Raw genomic sequence first — 23,643 nt, 5'->3', positions numbered from 1 at the left:
TACTATTAAAGGTATATCTTTAATAAAGCAAATAAGGTTATTTTTACTTACAGGAGCTTTAAAATTAAAATACAAAATGTACAATTCCAGTTCCAAAGCATTAGCTATTCACAGAAGTACTGCAATAAGGGTAAGTTAACTAAGCACCAAACCCCATGCACTTGGCAGTGTGAAACATCACATGGCAACATTTGGTTGCCAAGTGCAAAAAACTTGGGAAAATTACCAGTGTTCAGCATAATTGGAAGCAGAGGATGATGTAGCACCTACTAGACAGAAACTGACACACCTGTATTTCCACAATTCACTCCAATTTTAGAAACTGCCAGTGCTTGTATTTACCACTCATTTGCAACTGCAGTTTAGATGCTCTGTAGGGAACGTCAACGCAACAAACATCTGTACTTTGACCTGAAATCATTGTGGCATACAACTGCAATAGATTGTAGGGTCCAATGTAAGTTTTCAATGGTGTACTTCAGGAAACTAAAAAAAAAAAAAAAAAAAAAACCCCACTTGTTAAATTCACCAACATTTTTAGCAGAAGGTACAAAACATTAACAATTTACAGACAGAAGCCACACTGATTGTGCAAAGCACATGACTAAAGTTATGCACAGCAAACAACTCTGTAAACATGGTAAGGGTGGGTTTTGAGGAAACATGGTGACAATATCATAAATACAGGCAACATTGGCATCTTCAACCAGCACAAATAGTAACATTCTGGGCCTGCCAAGATGGCCCATCACCACACAAGCAGAAGGCGGGGGAGGGGTTCCTCAACTCTGCCCACCCCAACGTTTAGTGTTGTGTATTTTATTTATATATATTTATATATAATTTGGTATCTTTAATATACACATGTACTTCGTTTGTAGAAAATGGGAACTTAAATGTGCTTTTATCTTCATCAAAAAACTATATGCATTTATAACTAATAACCCATTTTACTTGTCAATGTATTAGAATGATATGACTTAAGAAAATATAAAAATAATATTAATACTGTCAAAAACCTTTATACCAGAAAATATTGTGGTTTATAATTACTCTTTCAAAGATGAAATATGAAAATTTAAATAGGTTTTTATAAAGACTTCTCTCACCTCAATTAATATACAATGGGATAACTATACATATTTACCTTTTTTTTCAATTTAAGCACCAGTCATTCCCCCAGATCCACTTTGGTTGGAAGGTTATTTCCTAATTCCACAGGTTCATTTATTTAATGGCACATATTGACTGAAAGTAGTTACTTTAATCGTTAGCACTACAAAAAAATAGTGTTTTTAAGTTCTCTCTCTTCTGAGCCAGCTCATGTTTTTACACACTAAGTCTAGCATTGAAATAAGACTTTAAATATTTGCAAGTAGTCTTAACTATTCTTTCATACATTTAAGGAGCACTGTATGGATAATGCCTTTGGCCAAATGTAAAAGTATCAAATTGTGTATTCTAATGTAGTGTCAGCCACAGATGAACAGAATCCACCCCAAACTACTTTATGGATCTTGAGCTCAGGTTACAGGTGGATTATGCCCATTAAGTTATGTCACAAGTTACCTGGGCTGGAGTGGTTCCAGCTATTTTTGCATGAAGCAAATAACTGGAAAAAGCTTTTTGCGGTTGTCTGTGCACCACTATTGTGACCAGGAGCTTGTGTGGCACGTTAACAACTGATGCATTAAAAAAGCTACAGCAGCCGATGTCACCGGAGTGAAGACTTTTTACCTTGTCAATTAGAAATCTAAAGAAAAGGAGTGTTGAGCAAAACTGCTAGATTTGCTTAAAAATGTACTCAAATTTGTTTTAGCAAGAAATGGTAACTATAAATCTATATGAAAAAATAGCTATAAAATACAGTGTTTTCTGTGGTAATAATGTAGCAGTTTGTTAGCAGGGTAGTCCATATACGCTTTGAAAGCATCACAGTTTAGGGCTGTTGTGTGTACATGTAACACCTTGGCACCATTTGCTCAGCACTCTACAGAGAGAGAGAGAATCACCACTAGAAGCTGTCACTCCACAGAACCACCAGAAGAGACAGCCACCACCGCACAACTGTAAAACAAAGCAAATGTTTGTCACATCAAAGACTTTGGTCCTCTGCGGCATTTCTTGCTAGAAAAAGCCGTCAGTACTGATGCATGTAAGATGGCCTGCGTTCGTGCTTGACTGGAAAAGGTTTAAAGCCCTTATTCATCGGTTTGTGCTGAGATGGCGGCGGCGGCGATTGCTGCTGCTGCTGCGCATAGGCAAAAGTGGAGGAAATCCCTGTTGATGGTGTGCAATCGTTGGCTGTGGACCAAACGGGTGACTGCAGGATCTGCATGGTGTCATTCCACTGGCTGGCAGGGCTACTCATCTGGTACAAAGACATGTTTTGACTGGGCAGTGTGTGCTGCCAAGGAGCTTTCGGAGGCCAGGTTTTGGTTTTGTTGTCCTGCAAGAGACCAATGACAACATCTGAGCTTCCTTCCTGCACATCCAGTGCCAGGAACCATTTCTGGCCCTGCTGCAAATGTTCCTTAGTATACCACTTTCTTCCAAACGAGTGAATGACAGTCACACAGAAACATTATCAGAGTGCAAGGTAACCTGTCCCACTGATGACTTGAACTCCTGGGGCATCTACAGAAATCTTGCCCACTGGAGCAGTTTAACTCTGTCCCATGTAAACCACTACGTCCTGGAGCAACAGCACACATAAGGGGCCCACTTGTAGCCCCACCTCCAGTGCCTTCCCTCGAGAGCACTAAAGCGACAGAATCCAGGAACAGGAAGAGCCAATATTCTTGTCTCTTACAGATGGGAGGGGAGCAATGAAGAAGAAACTCTCCCACAGTTCTTTCTCCGACGCTGGTTAGAACTTGGACTATTATTGCAGTTAGTGCCACCTCTTTGCCATTTCTGCAACACTCCAAAAGCACTCCCTTGGGAAGGAGGAAGAGCCACCCAGCCATGTTGCTTGGCAGCCTGTTGGAGTCAAAGCCCTCCTAGATCAATCACCACACAGAGCAATACCGTTCACCTGGGAAGTTCTCCCAGCAGCCCAATATATTATCTGGCTTTCAGAGAAGGGGAAGGGGAAGGGGAAGAAGAAGAAGAAGAAGAAGAAGAAGAAGAAGAAGAAGAAGAAGAAGAAGAAGAAGAAGAAGAAGAAGAAGAGTTTGGATTTGATATCCCGCCTTTCACTCCCTTTAAGGAGTCTCAAAGCGGCTAACATTCTCCTTTCCCTTCCTCCCCCACAACAAACACTCTGTGAGGTGAGTGGGGCTGAAATGCATCTCCAATGGATCTATACCCCCTAAGATCAAAGTAAAAGTGAAACATTTTGGAGTCTCCAATAAATTCCATGGAGCATATTCAGTTGTCTATAATAAAAAATGAAGCAGTGCAGTTTTGTTGGCCTGAAAATCTGGAAGTATAGTGAAATTGACTATTTAAAACTGGGCTGAATTCAGGGAGCATTTTTACTGAGGGATTTTTTAAAAAAGAAAAGCCACCTAGAATCCCATCAAAGAGGCCCCCTCCACCATTAGCCACCCAAAAAGAGGCACTATTCAGCCCGATACTTGCCTGACTATGATCATCCACTGTAGAAAGGAGTGGTGGGGAAGGAAGTGTGCTCGGGTCTTGCTCCCCACTGCTGTGTTTCCTGTGGAAATATTTATCCAATGAGAGAAAATGATCTGTTAGTGTCATGGCAGGGTCTTAAATGAGAAAATATTTTTCAGTTCTGATAACACTTTATGCTGTATTTCCGTGGTCAAAATAGAGGGCAACTGGAGTCTTATAACTGAAGTACACTTGTACTAAGGGCCTTTGCATCTAACCCGCTACTTTCATGGCAATTAAAGGTTTATGGATTAAAGTAAACTTTCAGACACCTAGCCAACAAGGCAGATAGAAGTCTGTGGCACAGCAGCAGCTAGGCCATACTGCAGCCAATAAAAACTGTGGACCAGTGCTTCTGATATTGCACCAAAGCAGGGTTTTGTACTTTTGCAATACTTAATATTTAATTGTCCAGTCCTGCTCAAATAGCTGTAGGATGGTCACAATCACTATTCATTAGGGACCACAGGGTTCTTGTCCCTAAGAATAGCTTGGTTTATGCCTTGGGGAAGCCTTCAAGCAGGACACCAAGGCTACAGACCTCCCTTGGCAGTAGCAGTTCTGCCTCAGCAGCATCTGGTTTTCAGAGGAATAGTATTTATGAACATGGACTCAGCACCAGGCATGCTGTTGTCAAAACTGTGTGACATTGGCCTTGTTGAGAGAAGTCTGCCTTCTCTATTCAACATCAGCTTTCTTGTTCTTCAATCAGCAGGACTGATTAACTGGACTTTCAATTGTGGATCCTCTTTTCTGTCACTGGGCACTTTTATTAGCTTCATGGTTATTTCACAGCCACAAATCTGGTGCTTGCTGCTGGGTGTGCTCAAGAGGGAGCCACAGCCAATCCACATTTGCATTTTCAAACACCTGTTTGCCACATGTCTATTATTATTCCTTTTAATAATAATAATAATAATAATAATAATAATAACAGAGCACGCCTGTCACTATAGCAGAGAATTAACACATGCAGTACGTCCATGTGGCTTTCCTAGCTTCCACCAATGCAGGCACGTACTAATGAGAAAGAATAAATCCCACAAGACAAATTAAGGGAAAAGTAGTCAGAACCACAACCAGAAATGGAAGATTATAGCATATTCCCCAAACCCTCTGGGCGCTGGTTTCCTTTTTTGCTTCTTTCAAAGGGCTGAGACAACTGCAAGCTCAGGCAACATTAAAGGAGAAACAAAACGTAGGTGGCAAGACAGCCAAGAGTAGTTCAGATTTCTTTCTTATTTCCAGACCTAACTTGGCCTTGTGACTCACACTTGGCACAGGAAAGTTTTGGAACAGCCTGACCCTTGCAAGTTAAGGTGGCAAAATCTTTATCCACTAACAAAACCAAAGATTCAGCCTACTGCTTTGACAAGAATTCAACTCACCTTCTTTGCTTGACTGCAGCAACAATATCTGGCCCTGAGAACATGGAAAACAGACTGTCTCCATTGGCAGAGGAAGTCTCATCACTGGAGCTGGCAGAGTCGCCCTGAGTACCTGACCAGCTGCTTGCCATCTCCCTGAGATGAGAGCAGGGAAGTAATCAAGAGAAAGAGACAAACAGTAGAGATATGAGTGGTGGCAGGGAGGCTCACCACCCTTGTTGCTCTTAAACATTACTGAACCTTCACAGGGCAAGAAGAAAAATCTCCATGAACGCTAACACTAAAATAAGACTAAACTGACAAATTCAGCATCATCTTACAGCATTTATCCCATGGCTTGTTCAGGCACTGCATATGGAATCCTTATCCCCTCTAAAGACCCAGTATATATTCACTTAACAACCCTTTAAAACTGGCATTACTGCAGCAGCAGCCAAAGTGGTGTCCTGCAGATGTTGTGGACTCCAGCTCCCATCAGCTCCAGCCTGCACAGTTAATGGCTAGGAATGATGGGACCTGGAGTCCAACCACATCAGAAAGGTGCTACCTTACATTACGGCCTCAGAACCAAAGCAGAAAATATCCACATGCTCCACAGAAATGCAATCCTGAACTTGGAAGAGCTGCAGTATAAATATTATAAACAGGCAACTCCCTGTTTGCACAGGGGTTCCGTTCTGGGTCACTGTGCGTATCAGAAGTCACACGTAAGCTCATTCTGCCCCCGCAACAACCCCTTCCGGGAACGAAAGCAGCACACGTGTTGGCAGCTGCATGTCAACTGGACTCACGCAAAGTGGTCATGCATACACACACTAAAATTTATACGCTACTTGATTGTAAAAAAAACCCCTCAAAGTGGTTTACAAAAAGTTAAAACAATAAAATTGAGAAAAAATCACAACTATACTTTAAAACATAGAAAAGTTTGAATACTAAAACAGATTAAAATTACCTCAACTTTCTAAGCATATGGGTAAACAAGATATATAACTGATGCAGCAAAAATCCCTAATTTTACAGCTGCTTGCAAAGCTGGATGCACACAAGGGTGCCACAGGTAGCTCCTTACCCTTCTGTGAAATACTCTGGGAAAGGCCAGGTTCTGTGCGGGTCGTCAGGATGAGGCCAGTTGCTACGTGTGTTGCTGGGGCGACGGAAGTGCTGTGCTTGCCTTTTTTGTTGCATGGCCTGACTGACCCCAGCCACATAACGAGCAAACTCTGGATCAGAACCAACTGGGAGTAAAAAAAAGAAACCTGACAGTCAACTATTGACACACTTGGCTATTTCCATTACAATGATCCGCCATCTACCCCTCAGACAGACAAACAGAATATGAGAATGTGTACACATGCATACAAACACAATGGAAGCTAGTCAGTGGTTGGGAATGCCTGTTGAAGTGCTGAAAATTAAGAACTTCACCAGGGAGCGATTTATGTGGGGGCAGGCAAAATATGCTACATAAATCCCCAACATTGTAGCCACCAGCAGATTTGAGAGGTGGTGGTGACATCATGCGCAGTGGAAGCCCAAGAAATGCTTTGTCTGTGTGCATGGCTATCTATCTATCTATCTATCTATCTATCTATAAGCTTTGATCCTATTTTAGAATGCACATCAATAGGAAGACAGATCAATACTACTGAAATCCATTCAGTACGCTTAAATCAAGAGGAGGATCAAACAAATGAAGAATACAAGTAAGGGAGACAACCCAAAGGAAGAGTCAGGCCCTACCTCTGCTACCCTGTCGGGTCAGTCATTGCCTCCAACAACATTGTCTCCAACAACATGGAGCCAAAAAGCTGCCCATGTATATTCACATGTAAGTCCATCATCTCCACATATCATACTGCTATGGAACTTGGCAGCCCATCAGACCTTTGGGGAAACTAATTTCAGAAAGCCATTGCTATTGCAATGCTTAGCATTGCTATTGCTAAGAGAGACTGATCTGCATCATAAAGATGGAACAGACTAAAGAATGTCTGAAGGAAGCAGATCCAAGAAATTAAGAGGCACAAAAATCCTGCTGTTAAGATGACTTTGTCCAAAGGAATGTTCCCCCTCTACCCAACATACTCTGAAAAACCTCAGCAAGGCAAATCTGTTCAACCCTATTAAGTTGAACAAAACTTGACTAGCAGGATGGCTAAATTGTGCTACCTTGGGAACAGGAATTGGTTGCCACAGACTTAAGTGAGCTAGAAAGCAGCAAGTGGCAGTGAGAGGAGGTGTAGGGAGCACACTTTCCCTTTTTACCCACCCCACAGAACACATCTGGGAGGTCAGGGTAGGATGCAGTAGGGAAATTCCTAGTGACTCGTCAACTGTTTGAAGATGTGGACATGGGTCCCACCCACTAAATTAAGATATTTGTGTATTTCATAAAATTTATACACCACTTGATTGTAGAAAACTTTCAAAAATAATAAAACAGTAAGATTATCAGTAAGATGACATTTTCAAAAATTACCGCCCTCAAAAACTACTTTCCTCACCCAATATTTGGCAGACTTTTTTTAAAGGTAACCCCTGCTGTTGTTTTTGCTCTTGTAATCCTATAATCTTTCCCATCACCTGCAGAAGACACAAATGGTTTGTGTCTACAGATGGGCAACATTCAATACGTTCAAACACATTACTCAATGAACATGTGGTAGTAGAAGGTTACTTAACATGCACACACCTGCAGGATCAAAAGGTAGAAATTCTCCCAACATCCCAAAGATTCCATCACTTTGGTCACGGTTTGGCCACGTGTTGTTTCTAGGTCCTTGCTGCTTCTGCCCCAGCATCTCCGACATCACATTGTCCATGTAACTGTTCACAAGACCCAAACTATACAGGTCAGAGCTCAGGTCAGGAAAGGCATGACTGCTCCACTGAGGCATATGAGACAACCCCGGACCAACAGTCTGGGCTGACGGCTGGCTGGAATTGGTTGGCCACTTGCCAGGTGGACGCTGCTGCTGCTGCTGGGACCCAATGGGCTGCAGCAGGTGCTGATAGTAATGCATTTGTTGCTGCTGCTGCTGCTGCTGCTGCTGCTGCGGCTTTTGTGGCTGCTGCTGTTGCTGTGGCAACCCTTGCTGGAGATGGTGCAAAGGTGTGTGAGACGAAGACTGGGACTGCTGTGGCACGGTGGCTGGCTTCTGCTCTGCTGCTGCCGAAGACGATGCAACCGAGTTTCTTCTTTTCACCAGCGGAGAGGTCTGCTGGGACTTGCCCATGTTGAAACCAGAGAGGAAATCTATGACCTCCTGCATTTCTTGGTCAGTTGGTAAATTCATGCCTTTGGCATCCTTGCTGTCATCTGCTTTGCTGCCATTACGCCTGTCAAGGAGGAACCCATTAACAACCTGATGGCTTCCACTCTGTGCCGTTGCCTGGGCCGACTCAACAGCCCTGGGGAAGTTACCAATGTTCAGAATACTTTGCAATCGGGCATCCATATTGTTGGGCATTTTTGCTTTATCCTCTGAGTTGTTAGCTATGAAAAGGTTTTTGGAAGGTGTACTAGGAATGGAGTAACTTCCACTGCTGCTTGAACTGGAACAGGATGTTTTCTTTGTAAATCGTGAAGTCAGCTTCGAGAAAGTCCTTTGCAATCCACCCGTTGATTTGCTTCCATTTCCAGATGGTAAGTCAATGTGACCCCCGAAGTCACAGATCTCACGTTGAAGCTGGATCTGAATACACGGCAAAGCCTGCTCTCTGTTTAACAAAAAGAACCCTCTATTTCAGGCAAAAAAAGCAACATTCACCAACTTCAAAACAACTTTACAGTAATTAGGACTAAGGCGTGCAATCTGGAGGGATTGAAAAGTATGATAATGTATAAAACAGGGGTGCCTAACTATTTTTGAGTTGGGAGTTGCACTGATCCACGGTTAACACTCCGAGGTCTGTTTATCAAAGTGGGAGTGAACAAAGGAGTCATTCTGTTTTTTGAAAAAGGTCACAAAACTTTTGATATTACAAAAACACAGCAGGGCTTACAAGAGTGGCCAGTAAGATGATTTTTAATATGACAAATTTTAGCAGGGGGACCCAACAAAACACCTTTTGACATCACAGTGGGGTACCTATGGAAGCAGTCATTAAACATTTTTTTTTAAAAAAAGCAGCAACAACATCATCATCAATAACTTTTTTTTTAAAAAAAATTGGCATAGAGGTAGTGGGGGTCTGTGAGTGCATCATTGGCTGGCATTCAAGTAAGTTGTACTCAGCTTAGACGTACTGAAAATAATGGACCTCATTAATTTCCATGGGTCTACTGTGAGTAAAACTTAGTTGAATACCACCCATTAAATCAAAGCAGGGGACCTATGGAAGTGGTAATGTAGGAAAAAATGTTTATTTTTTGAAATGGAAAAATTTGGGATCTTAGAAGATGCCACAACAAAGTTCTGGCATCATGGCATTACAGTAGGGGGACCCATAGCAGCAGTCATTTAAAAAAAAAAAAGACAAATCTGAGGGTAGGCTCAAAAAACTTTGTGAGCCAGATGTGGCAACCTCCAGTATAAAAGGTTAACCAAGCTAAGAAAAAATCAAAGCATTCACAAAACTGTGGATTAGACAGTCCAATATTTATTTCTTATTGATATGTGTGAGCTGCCCATAACTTAGTTTTTTCACAATTAAATGTAAGAGTGTTAAGTATTTATTGATCTTAATTATGTTTTTACTAACCTTACTGTACTCTTGTATCTTGTATCCTGCCTTGTTATACAAGTGTGGATTATAAATACTTGAATAAATAAATAAATGTTGCCTCAAGAAATGAACCACTATAAATCTGTCCGGGTAATATTAAGCTTCTGAATAGGGCTGGGCGATGTTGGGTTCTCAAAATCGCAGTATATCGCCAGCCAAACATCAAGGTTTGGTGATAAACCGTGATGTTGTAAAAAGCTGCGTTGGCCCCAGCCTGCGTGGTATTGGATGAAACTGCTGCAGCTCTCACCATGGGAGCTGAGATGCTTTCACCTTAGCGCCTTGCAGGCTGTGGCCAATACAGCTGGCCCCAGTCTGCTGCTGAGCCGGGGGGTGGGGTGGAAAGGCTCCTGCCCCCAGCTGAGCGAGCCCTGAGTCCCCACCGCTCACACATGACCACCAGGAAGCCCGGGGTTCCTTGGCCAGGCTCTGCTGGGGGTGGGAGGGCACCCGCCCCCAGCGGGGCCAGCCCCGGTGTCCCTGCCACTCCTGCTAGAGCAGCAAGGACCTTGGGGCTCCTTGGCCAGACTGTTTGGTGGCATGGGGCCAGGTGACCTACCTTGAATAGGGCACAAAGCCACCCTATTCATGCCCTGTGGAAAGGGGCTGCTGGAAAGCGCTGGGCCTGTCAGCAGCATCAAAGAGCCACTATGCCACCTGGCTGCCTTCTACCAGAAGGGCGGGCTTTGTTTTTCTGGGAGGAAAGGCACAGCACACCCTCCCAGACAAGGCAGTCAGACGGTAGCAGGAGCAGGGTCAAGGCTCTCTCAGCTAGAAAGGGCAGGCTTCCCAGCTGAGCAGCCCTAATCCCGCTTCTACTCACCAGTGCAGCTTGTTTCTCCCTCTGCCAGGGTAGAGTGCAATGGAAGTTTCACCAGTGGTATATCGCTGGTGAAACTGCCGCCTCTTGAGTCCCTCTGCCTCCAGCTCCCGGCTAGTTTGCTTCTTCCTCAGTGCACTGGGTGCTGCAGGCAGAGGGATGCAAAAACAGTGACTTTCACCAGCAATATACCGCTGAGTGAAGATGTCATTGCAATCTCCCCCCCCCCCCGCAATCTCTCCTCCCCCAATACCCGTCCTGGGCGATATATTGAACATGGACCTACCAATGAAAACAACACAACACAGCCAAGTAAACTGAGAAAATGTTTTGTTTAAACAATGCAGCATGCTCAGTGCTCAACTTCCATCCATGCCAGGAGGACACATCAGCCACCCAGCCTGCTGGGTCTATAGTCACGTGAGGTAAAGGAGGTGAGGCAACAGCAGGGAATACAGGCAGCTCCCCTATGCATAGGGGTGAGATTATTATGGTTTTGATTAGTTCCCAGCAAAGGTTGTTGCTTGGAGAGGGGAGTTCCCTCAGTTTTCTATTGGGAGAGGGTGTTGCTTGCTTGGATTCAACATTATGAGAGGTGATGGGCGATCAAGAATGGGGTGGCAAAGAGAAGCAAATGTTTAGTCAAAGCTGGCTTTGTGGGCAAGATGATAGTGAAGGAATTTAACAGAAGCAGAAGGGAGCAAGACAAGCAGTGCTTGCCCCATTATCCTGCTCCACTGTTTTAGACAATTGTGTTTTTTAAAAAATGACAAAACGTTTGCTGTTGTTGCTGAAGTTTGTAAAGTCTGGTGGTAAATAAAATGCTGTTTCCTCTTACATGGCCACCAGACTTTCCTGTTTTACTGATAACTGTCTGGATAAGGTATTCTTGGACATTGGTATTGAGCTATGCCTCAGCCTAGGACTGAAGGCTAGAGAGGTGGTAATCTAAAAAGGTGTGTCTGGTGAGAATGTTGCTATATGGTGTTGGAGATCAGTGTATTCTGCTAGAGTACTAGCAATCAGGTTATCCTGAAAATAGCAATATCTCCCAATTTTTCATTTTTTGTGTAACCTTCAGTATTTTATGTAAGTAATTAATGGTGTTTAACATTGCCTCTTTCCAGTTTATGACTGGATGCTGCCTTTCAAGCAAGTTGTGTACCTAGTCTCACCAATTATTTTACAGGCCACATTTCTCAAATACATAAAGAGCTTGCATCAAAGTCCACTGAACTCACTACATGCTGATGGTCAAGTCTTAAGATCTGAGCTTAAATGCATCTAGGTATGGACTGACCTCATTTTCCTCCAGGTGCTTATAATTTATTTGGCAATCTGATGGAACCTATTTCCAGCCACTGATCTGCCTAAATTTTCCAATTCCCCTGATCTGCCTTCCTTCCTTTGAAAAAGAGAAGGTCGGGGAATTATACTTTAAAAAGGAAAGAGAACTGCACTATGCTTACTCATCTTTGCCCTACTCAGTCTAATAACAAGGCAAATTTCTCAGGTTTGCTCTGGCCTTCTGCTCACATTATAGCTGCTTTTTGTGAGCACATACTAACAAGAAGCAGCATTTCACCATTACAAAGTTTTGCAGCAGCTTTGCTCTGTACCCACAAGTAAGGTGGGGTGCCATCCAGTTCCTGGTGCCATCTGAATCTCACAAGGCCTCCCCTTTGCAGCCTTATCAGTGGTGGCAATCTGCTTCTCTCTTTTTTTTTTTTTTTTGCTCCCACAGTGCTCAACAATATGTCACGCTGGGGAATTGTGTGAATGTCAAAATGGCAGCTTCCTATCTACCCACTGGGGCTGTGAGCTGCCCCAGCTCAGTCCTCTTGAGGCAGTGGGGCTTCAGCAGATGCCCAGCCATGCCCAGGTACTACTACCAGTACATTCCCACTAGTAAAGGTAAAGGGACCCCTGACCATTAGGTCCAGTCGTGGCCGACTCTGGGGTTGCGGCGCTCATCTTGCTTTATTGGCTGAGGGAGCCGGCTTACAGCTTCCAGGTCATGTGGCCAGCATGACTAAGCCGCTTCTGGCGAACCAGAGCAGTGCACAGAAACGCCGTTTACCTTCCCGCCAGATTGGTACCTATTTATCTACTTGCACTTTGACATGCATTCGAACTGCTAGGTTGGCAGGAGTAGGGACCGAGCAACGGGAGCTCACCCCGTCACGGGGATTCGAACCGCTGACCTTCTGATCGGCAAGTCGTAGGCTCTGTGGTTTAACCCACAGCGCCACCCGCGTCCCTTGTACATTCCCACTACTTAGCCTTCAACATTAAGACCTGGTAGCCTTGGCTGAAACTTGTTATTGCCATCTTCTCTTGTCACATGTGACCGAGTGTTCCTGAATGAGGCATCATCTGTGCATAACCCTTATGTGGTAAGAGTGCAGAACAAATCATACCTACCTTCCCTCCTTCCAACGATTTAAGTCAAACACTGCAGTATAAAGCACATCCACTAGTCCCAAAGTCTTCTCTGGATCCAGGCTTCTCTGCAGCAGAGACATTGTTGCAGGATCTTCTTTCAGGCACCTAAGGAAACAATTTTTAATAACAAATCTCCTGTCAACAACACTCACTTTCATTCCAAAAATTAATGTCCCTATTTATTTGTTTATTTAAAGCTTGCCCGAGTTTTCTGAAGTAGTAAGTCATAATTACCATGTTGATGGGACTTGAACCACAATTCTGGAACCTTCTAAACTGATTTGTGGTGCATATGCTTCTTTGTTTTCAATCTGTGCTGTATCCACAACGACCTATTCAAGAAGAAAAAAGCAGTAAGCGATAGAGTAAGATGTCACTCCCTAAAACTAGCGAAAGCACCACCCCACTGCTACAGGGGCTGGACATCAGTCTACTGCATTCAACCACTAGGCAAGCAAGAGGGGCACGTGTAGGGAATTTTAATTGGGGTGCGTGGGTGTAGAAGAATCGTTTCACATTTACTCTGATAAATCCTACAGTGTAACATCTGAAAAGGCCACTGTTAACCAAAAAGAGGAAGGCTTATCTAAAGATTTTTCAGCTGCACATGATCTGGGCCTTTCCTTTTGTCCTCCTTTTGGGAGGCTGCAACTACTTGATATCTAGCAAACCATTTTATAGTTCTACCCTCTCAATTTACTACCTATGATTATAAAACAAGTTTTCACAATAAGATTATCCTGCATTCTATCTGGACAGTTAAGGTGCTGCAAAATTTGGAATGTTATAAAAAGGAACAGCTTCCTTGCTATCAGCATAGGACAGGGAGACTGAGGTCTCATAAAGAACAATAGAGAAATGCCCAGTTCAGAAGTCCTATTCTATGATCTAGTGGAAACACTGCCTGCACAATGCCCATACATTTAAAGGCTCTCCTCCATACCCAATGAAGCCTTGAGATCTTAAAGTTCAATTGTGGGAGTGTATGTATCAGTGGTATTTATTTTCCATATTTTCAGGTAGTTATATACCACTCAATATTCAGGATTTCTAAGTGGCGTTGTGGTATATGCCAACAGCATTTCAACGGATGAGGAAGCACGTTACCAACTCCTTGTGTTTCATTTATCTAAACAAGCTAATCTCACAGTACAGCCATTTCTCACGCCCAGCCTGGGAAATGACTCCCGACTTCCATTGTTCTGGCTTTACAGATGTTTCCTCCATAATACCCACCTAGAGGACAATCTAAACAACGGAAGATAATGTCTCATCGGTACACCAAATTAGAAGCAATGCAAGTAGAACATAAACATGCAGATATCACTGCTTCTATCCAGCAAAAAAAGAGGAGTCTGTGGCAGTTTCTGTCCATCTAATTGAAGTCCCTGCTCTAGTCACATTATCACATGACTTGGGCCAACATCACATATTAAAAATGTGAATGAGAAGACTGATGGCAAGAGCAGATTTCTTAAGAGTCTGCACAGGCAGTGTTTTCAAAATGGGAAATTCCAGTTTAAAAGAAATCATAATTGTTGCACAGTACAAGACCACAAAATAGAAGCAGCAGCACTATTTGGGGGGCCAATTCCTCGACTTCCCATCAACATGGATTTCTTCTCAGAAAGACAGCAAAAGAACACACTGCAATGATTTCTGCAGGTGAAGCAGCTAACTTTCTTGGCTTGGTACCCCTGGAGGCAAACCACCCCTTACCCCCGCTACTACAACTAAGGCCCTATTGCACTTATTCCTTCTTTTCAACCAAGCACTGGTACTTCTCATTTTCTTCTACACAAAGGCAACAATTTCAAATCTCAAACACTTGTTTTATTGCTTATGTTATACCTTCCTCCAAGGAGCTCTGAGTGGCATTTCCCCCCTGAATCTAAACCTAACACTCCAGTTGCTACAACAACTCAGCTCTTGGTTACAGTGACCAGAGTTACTTTGAGACTGAGCAGACAAAGAAAAACTACCCAAAACTTGCAATGCCTCTTATTCATTGGAGTCAAGGATCTTGTGCAATAAGGTAGATGGAGATAGCGATTCGTGTGATTCCACACAGGCAAATATGCAAACAATGAACTTCAGGTTGGGAATATTTTACTCTGTGGAATATAAGTTCCCCAAAACAAAAGGGATAACGGAGAAGCTGGTCAATTAATAGCATCATCTTATATACAAATATTGAGTGTGGATCTGTATGGAGCCAAATCTGCACCATCCATGCACAAGAGGAAGGAATCAGCAGGCTGGGGCAAACCCCAAGGTTTGTAGAGGTACAAAAGCCTATTGGGGATGGGGATGAAAAACGCCCAACATGAGTTGGTTGTGCTCAGTGGCCATGGGATACTGACTGTTAGGAGGAAGAAAACAGATGGGGAAGGAGGAGGTATGGAATGGGGTATCCTGGAAAAGGACACAGGTGACTGACTGGCATACAAAACAAAGCACTCTACACTGCAACCATCAGCTACAGGTTCCAACATACAGATGATGACCCATACATTTTTCAGAACTAAATTATATTTGCCGCATGTCAGCTGTCCCCTTTTTACTCTTCTCACATAGCTGTTCAGCCTGACTCCCTTGCCTCAGAAGACCTTCTGCCTGGAAACTGCTAGCAAAGGAAGATGGTTTCCATCCATGAGCTGAGTATGCTCCAACTGCTCAGTACCATTACCTGGCTCTAGAGGTCCTCAATTGGAGCTGCCACCTTGCAACTACCTGCTGCCAGCAAAGGAGACATGCCCCCTCACCATAATGGGCTGAGTGAGCTCCAGGTGCTTGACCCGACTGCCTTGCCTCAGAGCACCAAAGCAGACTCACTACCTGGCAGCACCAGAGAAGACCAAGAATGAGGGCAGGAAAGGCTACCTGAACAATCTTGGCACCAAATCGATAAACACACTATTTTATTTCTTAAATTATGCTTGAAGGAGATTATATTGGGCAAATATTTTGGAAGCTGCCCTGAGATATCCTTGGAGCTGTAAAGAACGATTTAAGTATTCTAAAATCAACACTTGTGCACTCATGGCTACTTACCAGCCCAGCTTGGCCAAACAACAACTGTACAGCCGTCTTACATGCGCCCCGCCATGTAGAAGGGCAAACTTGGTTCAGCACTTCAGTCACAGGAGAGTCATCCCTTGGGGTCACTCCATTATGGCAGCCAGCTTCTTTAATTAGTTGTATCATCGTGTGCTGCAAAAACAAGAACACAAAACAAGATTGCTATGCAGGAAGCAAGCAAGTCATGATACCCTTTCCCCACTCCCCCACCATGCATGCAGGCACTTTGGTAATTAAGCCATATATAAACACCTTACATAAATACTGACGACTGCAGTTATTACTTAAATCAATGTTCAAATTATGATGGTTCTAGCCCAACACTTCCCCCCGTGCCTGCTGTTTCCAGTGGTCACCAGCACCCTCATTCCAATGGTGATATCTCTGTTTCATACTATATCTGTGTAGATTCCCTGAATTCAGGAGGAAACACACAGCAACCAGGGCTGGGTTCCAATGGCTTATTAGAAGTAGCATGAGATTATGTGGAATGATAATAAAGGGAAGGCTGCTGAAGATCTATTATTACAAAGAGTGCTGTGGCACTCTAAAACATTTTTTTTAAATTATAGAATAGGTTTTCATGGATTATTGTCCACTTCACTGGATGCATGGATTTTCTAAGATGCATGGTACGTGCCACATATTGGAGAATGGAGGCTTAGATGTTCACAGTGTTAAAATATGTATGTGTATTTTTAAAACTTCATATTAGAACCAAATAAAGTCTTAACCCAACTACCAGCTTGCTCAAGAATTTCAGATTTGAAGGCAACACACTCTGGCCACTGCCATTGGCCTAGGCCCTTGGGAGGTTGCTTCTCCGCAACTCCCAGAAAGGACATCATTATAAGGGGGAGTGTAGCCTGGTCTCATCCAGTGCGGAGAAAAAGTTTGTGTCTTCCTCCCTGCCAGACAGAATATTTGGGTCCCGCTGCCAATTGTCCTGGGACTGCAGAAGCAAATGGAAAGGACACTCTGGTCCCAACCATCGACCAAAGGAACAAGAGTCACCAACTGCTATTCAAGAGAAGAAGAACAAGGGAAGGTCATCCTGGCCCCAACTGGATTATAAATAGCTCACCCACTTCCTTCTGGCCTTAAAAGAACTGGCCTCCCTCCTACTCTATCTCTCCACTTCCCTTCCATTGAGTGTGCCTTTGTAAGCCCAATAAGACATCCCAGCTGTTTTTAAAACCAATATAAGTCATTTTGGAAGACAACTGTCTGAAAAGAGGGATAAAATGATAGTAAAAAAAAAATATTAAAAAAATTATCCAGACGTGATGCAAAAGATACAAAATTAGGACAATCCTATTTGAAGCTAACTTTTTATGAAACAATTCACCATGCTGAAGGTTCAAAACATATCTTTGCAGAAAACCTCTTGCACCAAATAGTGGCCCAAATCCTCTATCATGAATCATAGTTCCCTTTTTTCAAGCCACTGAGCTGTGGCCGATTTCTTTCCATACTAAACCAGGCCAATCCATTCCATACACTGCAAAAAATGTGGCTGACAAAGAACTAGATGCTCTGGAACAGGTAACTCCAGTGCAGCAAGACTGTGCCAACATCATCATCATAGTTACAGCAGCTTAGAACTTTGCAGGGAGAGACTTTGCTCTTGGTTGTGGCCATATGTGAGGATCTGTCTTCTGTCTCTCTTCACCTCTTCAGACAGAAGTGAGGAGGCACTTCATGTCAAGCAGAGTCAACATGTATACAGTCATACCTCATGTTATGTCCGCTTCAGGTTACGTTCTTTCAGGTTACATCCAGCAGCGACCCGGAAGTACCGGAAAGGGCTACTTCTGGGTTTCGCCGCTCATGCATGTGCAGAAGTGCAAAATGACATCCCACGCATGCACAGAAGCACTGCGGGTTGCACTCTTTTCATGTTGCGAACGGGCCTCCGGAATGGATCCCGTTCGCAACCAGAGGTACCACTGTACACAAAACAAGTCAGCACGTGGAGTGGAAGGAGGAGCATTTAAGAAAACCGCCTCTAACTTTTGGAGAATGCTACCAGTAAGCTTTAAGGAAACAAGACACAAAGCAGAAAAGATGCATCACCGGGCCTGTTAGTCCCTTCAACCAGAAGGGCTACAATTGGCCAGATGTGACCATTAGCTTTGGAACACAGTTTCGCTTACAATCCAGTATCTTTTAAATACCAAAACACTAAATATTTCCTGAATAAACTTGCTAAAGTGGGACAAGGTTTAAAATGCTTGCTTTGCATGTAATCTATCCACACGGAGCTTGCTACCAACAAAGAAAATATTATTGGGTTTGATACAGATTTGGGGTACTTACCGTTTTGAGCTTCAGGTTATCTGCCGCCGACTCATTAAAGGATATTCCTTTTAGGAAGTGGGCACCTATCTGAACAGGAACTGTGGGGAGCTCACACTGAATGGGTTGAGAAGGGGTCTGTCTCCGGCCAGTCTGCTGGGCTTCAGCATCACTGCAACACCCCTTTAGAGACAGAACACCAAAGCAATGTGTCAGGGAGAAATCCATACGCAAGCAATTCAGCTTTATCTACAGTAAACATATTTGCCAGGAAAAGATGGGGGGGGGGGTGTTTACCTGCAAACTGGCTTCAATAGATTTTGGGTTCAAGTGGAAGCCAGCCTTCATCGCATATTCACAGTGACCCAAACTTTCCAATGCAGCTTTATACGCCTGGTATTAAATAGATATATGTTTAATGCATCACATACCTGAATTTAAAACCACCACCACCCAATATCATCACAAAACCTTGCTAACCTAAAAGAGAAAATAACATATTCCCCATGGTCAATCACACCCTCCCTTAACTGAGGGGGCAGCTAAAGCTTCCAGAATGTCAGCAGTCTCTGCTGTTGGCACGGAAGCTCTCATTAAAAAGGACTTGCTCAGCAGCAACCCTGCTTAAGCCCTACATATTTTATTCCATACCCAAATGGTGATATAAAGATATAACTAACCTGCAAAGCGCTGTCTATTTTCAAGTTCAATTCTTTTAGCTGGTGCTCAGGAATTGCCACACTCTGGGAGCAGAAGAGTTGCTGGACCTCGATTCCAGCCAAACAGCCATCACAACCCCTTTCTCGTAGCCGTGATGTGGCCTTCAAAGAGAACACAAAAAATGGATAAGACTAAATAGCTGTGGCTCAAAAGTGGCAAAATAAACTTTTGAGCCCCACAGTTACTATGGTGAAAGCAAACAGGAAGGGAAGTGGATTATTTAATCTAGCTTCAGAATTTAGTTAAAGTTCTCAATTTAATCATCAGATTTATATGACTGATTTTTTATTGCGGGGGGAGACAGAGCAGGGGGACTGCAATCTTTTAAACAAACTCATTAACAAACCCTCATTATGGGATCCATTATGGGAGGGAGAACTGTCTGTGTGTGTGTGTGTGTGTGTGTGTGTGTGTGGATTACTTTAATTAACAAATAATTACAAATACTAACACATTAAAAATACATATAAATGTTAAGATGAGTGTAAGCTGGGAATTATGCATGAAGGTAAGAGAATGTACAAAATTCAACCAATATATGCACATTCCCTAATGCAGCTAGAAATACCACTTGACTTTACGGAGTACACTATACTCCCAACCTCATGGTGGCTTGCTGGAACCTATAGCTTATCATTCTGTGGCCAAAGGCCTAATTTTCTGTAGAATTCTTCAGTCTTTTAGTAGTTTTAGAAACCAAAAGATTACCAACGCACAAGATGCAAGTTACCACCACTATGAAAAGTAAAACCACTCTGCCAGAACTAAATGTATGTTACCACTTTCAAGCCCTTGAGGTTTTTTTAAAGCTGCTTTGATGTTTTTTCTTACAATCAAGCAGTATACATTTTTTATGAAATACAAATAAATAGGCTATGCTTGGGAGCTACCTAGCAGCACCTGGGTGGAGACAAAACACTGAATTTTGGACTGTTGATCAGATCCAGCAACACAACAATTACATCTTTACCTCAGCCGCTCCTCTCCATGACCGCACAGCTTCTTCTAGCTCAATTGTGGGACTTGCACTGGATGTCTCAGCCATATTAGAATTCTTTCTTTCCTGAGCTACAGCTTCCGTAAAACATGAATGAGCCACTGGTTGGACCTTCTGCAATGCTTGGGATAAAAACTGAAAATGAACCTGCATCACTGTCAAGAAACATCGTCCAAGTACCTATGAAAATGAAAAAACAAAAACAAAAGGATATTCTTCCATTCAGTTATTTGTAAGTGTATTCTGGTGTTTGAACTAAATTTTCCCACGTGAAAATATCTGATTGACATTCATACAAATACATTATTACCCTACATCTAATCTAAAAATTAATAAAAGCACAAAATGAAGCACTGGTTACTTACACTGAAGGCTCCATCCTGTGTGGCATATTGAGGGATCTAACTGAGTTGCCACTCCTCCCACACAATGACCTAAGTTAGTCATGTCCATTAATTTCAATGGGTCTACTCTGAGTAGAACTTAGTTGGCTACAACCCAGTATTTTGAGGATTCTGTGGTTAAATGCACTAGACACAATAACTGCAGTAAAGTACATTTGCTTGCCTCATTTTTGGAGTATGTAGCATGCACAAGCAGCCGTTCAGTCAGGCTATAAGAGAGGGAGACATGGGCCTCCACGGCCCCTTCCATCTAAAAGACCAGTAAATTACAGTTCTCTGTAACTAAGAGCTTGTTTCCCCACCCCTACCAATTCCTTTTCCTTTTGTGCCTTTTAGATTGTATAACCAAGGACAGAGACTGTATTATCACTGATAACTGTAACTTGCTCTGCAGCCTGTTTCAGCTGAAGAGGGGGATAAAAATGCTTTAAATAAATTTAAATAAGTATTTCAATAAGGCAAATAGATATACGACTTCTTTTTAGAATACGTTTCCCCTTTTAATAAATTCATTTATTGGCAGAGTTTGTCAAAATGCTAACAGCTAATTCTACTTAAGCAGAACTGCTGGTGGTAGTGGCTCCCCCTCCCTGCCCATTCCATCTAGTCTCCCTTCAACATTCCTTTATGATTCGATCATTTCCCCTCTTTGTACAAAGTTTAAACTGAACAGTTTAGGTATGCCGACTGGCCTCTCCAGTGCAGTTTCCTTATTTTAAGAAGTATTCAGCTAGCATACACACACACATACGTAAAAAAAATAAATTGCAATGGTTAAGCCTGTCAATACGATTCTTATGGAAAGAATGACACTCTGATTCTGGGTTCTTACAGAATTCAGTTTATTTAGGCCAAGGGCTACTTGTCTCAAATTATTAGTAAAGCTTATTTTAAAAGTTGAAACTGATGAGACTCCAGAGCACACTCCAACAGAAAAGCTCCTTTCTTCTGGGGGCCACTGGTTAAGGCAAACAGCAAGAACACATTTTGCAGTACTGCAGACTATTTTGCAAGATTGCAGAAAGTACAACTCTAAAAAGTGATACAAATACAAATCTACTGTGTTGGTTCCCTTTCTAAAACATTATAATTAAAGGGGGGTGGCAGCGGCGGTGTAGACTGGTATGGCTTAAGAGCCAGCCTCTGTGCTCACCATCCACACCTAACACAGGTGAAGGGAGTTGTTCTCACATTTGCACAAAAGCCTGGATAACATAATCAACAAATGGAAGAAATTGCTGCTGCTTCTCACCTCCACCAAACTGCAGCACAAGCAAGAACTCAGGGGCAGGGATGTAGGGCTAGGAGTCTCCCCTGTCTAAAATGTTGGGAAGCTGCTCTCAGTAGTAGAATACCGAGCTAAATGCAATGGTCTGACTCAGTACCAGGCAGATTTCTGTGTTCCTGTGCTGCTGAACAAAGCAGATTTGTGGACACCAGCTAAAGTGTCCATTGAGTGTTTTATAATGTAACAATATAGAACTAGGATGAAATTCTCTCTGCTTCTTTTCCATCTCAGGGCCAATTTTATTATCTGTTACACAATCTGAATTGTGACACATGTGTGTTCACATACATTTTTGGCTCCATATGTAAGCAATGGATGTATCCTGGGGCCTGGATTCCTGCAGCATACTGGTATAGTGCTTGCCTCAAACTTTGTGCTGTGCATTCTGGGAACAGGCAGTACTGATACTGTGTACCTGAAAATTTTATAACATGTCATGCAGCCCCAATTTAAAAAGACAACCCTGTAAGGGCTTTTGAATGTCATCATCTTGCTTACAACATGCTACCAAGAGAAAATAATAGGGAAGTAGGTGAACACTCTTGGGGGCAGCTTTAGACATCATGCAGGTCAGAAGTATGAATGACTTGCACTCGTGACTGTCATTCAAAGCTGCAAGATGCACGTCTCCCCGTATTTTGCAACACAACTTTCCCCCTCCAGGGGGTGGAGACAGACAGGGACGGAAAGAAAAACATACACATCTCCAGGCTTTGGACAAGTCATGGAAATGTTGTGATACAAGCGAGTACAAATGAGATACTTCTGCCTCATGCCACATTGAAATACACCCTAAGAAACAACAGAGGCGTACCAGGACAAAAACTGCTTTTAACAGTGTTTATCACTTCTCTCTAGTTGAGAAATGAGTGTGCCAATGTGGTGACTGGAGTGCTGAAGACCCATATTCAAAACCCCACTCAGACATGAAGCTGTTAGTGAACTCTACAATGTTCTCTAACAGCAAAAGCCCACCATCAGGTTGAAAAACTTGTATGTATATTTAGTTGAGCCAAAAGAATGTCCTGCATCTGACTACTTATGCATGTCCTGTACAGATGGCAAAGTAGCACATGTGACACAAGCAACTGCAGCTATGCAACCAAAATAAAGTGACACCTGTCTTTTTTACTTACTGCAGAAATACTTAAAGGCAAGACGATGTGACAGGAACACACACACAAAACCCCTCAAGATGTAGCTAACAATGGCAATCCTACTGGATAATTCAGCTAAGCTCACTTTCTTAAAAACACAAAATCCTTTTTCAAAACACATCAGCCAGAGCACAAGTCGGCTGATATGGGAGAAAGTGCTCTGAGATATCTAGGTTCAAACTGTTTGGGGCTTTAAAACGAAACACTAGCGCCCTAAATTTGGCTCAGAGGTGGACATGTAGCAAGTGATCCCCTTCTAAAACTTTGCAGATATGATTGGAATGATCTTCCCCAATTAAATTCCTAGCAGCTGTATTCTGAGCTGACTTTTGCTTCTAGGCAGTTTTCAAAGGCTGCCTCCAAAGGCATCCTGGCACCCTACTCTTCTAGAGGATTATGACTCTATCAGTAACAGGTTGAATCCACACACACCCCGCCCTGAACAAAAAAACCCCACATACCCAAAACATCTCTATCTTGTTGGGACTGAGCTGCAGCTTATTAACACTCAATTGCAAATTCTAGACAACAGCTCAGCACTTCCACTACCTCACCTGACTAGGAGAAACACAGCATACTGAAAGCACTCTATTCCAAATTCCCAGATGGCTTTCCCCAATGGCTTCATATAGATATCAAACAGCGTAGGAGACAAGATGGAATCCTGCAGGACAAAGCCAGCCATGCTAA

The 23,643-nt window shown here is 42.9% G+C and overlaps 1 protein-coding gene across 1 annotated transcript in view; it reads right to left on the bottom strand.

The window, feature by feature from the left end:
* Positions 1–23,643, bottom strand: part of GARRE1 (granule associated Rac and RHOG effector 1) — a 56,823-nt gene continuing 33,180 nt past the window's right edge. The window contains exons 3-14 of the mRNA XM_081016979.1: positions 20,078–20,284; positions 19,068–19,208; positions 18,685–18,780; positions 18,409–18,570; positions 16,063–16,221; positions 13,243–13,340; positions 12,988–13,113; positions 7,708–8,735; positions 6,085–6,250; positions 5,013–5,147; positions 3,586–3,664; positions 1–2,449 (exon numbers count right to left, since the gene is read on the bottom strand). Coding sequence (XP_080873105.1) covers positions 2,141–2,449; positions 3,586–3,664; positions 5,013–5,147; positions 6,085–6,250; positions 7,708–8,735; positions 12,988–13,113; positions 13,243–13,340; positions 16,063–16,221; positions 18,409–18,570; positions 18,685–18,780; positions 19,068–19,208; positions 20,078–20,284 — 2,706 coding nt within the window. The 3' untranslated portion in view covers positions 1–2,140. The remainder of the gene's footprint in view (positions 2,450–3,585; positions 3,665–5,012; positions 5,148–6,084; positions 6,251–7,707; positions 8,736–12,987; positions 13,114–13,242; positions 13,341–16,062; positions 16,222–18,408; positions 18,571–18,684; positions 18,781–19,067; positions 19,209–20,077; positions 20,285–23,643) is intronic.

The sequence above is a fragment of the Podarcis pityusensis genome, assembly GCF_964106645.2.
Source record: "Podarcis pityusensis genome assembly, chromosome: 8".
Taxonomy (NCBI): Eukaryota; Metazoa; Chordata; class Lepidosauria; order Squamata; family Lacertidae; genus Podarcis; species Podarcis pityusensis.
This window is presented reverse-complemented; position numbering and strand designations above follow the sequence as displayed.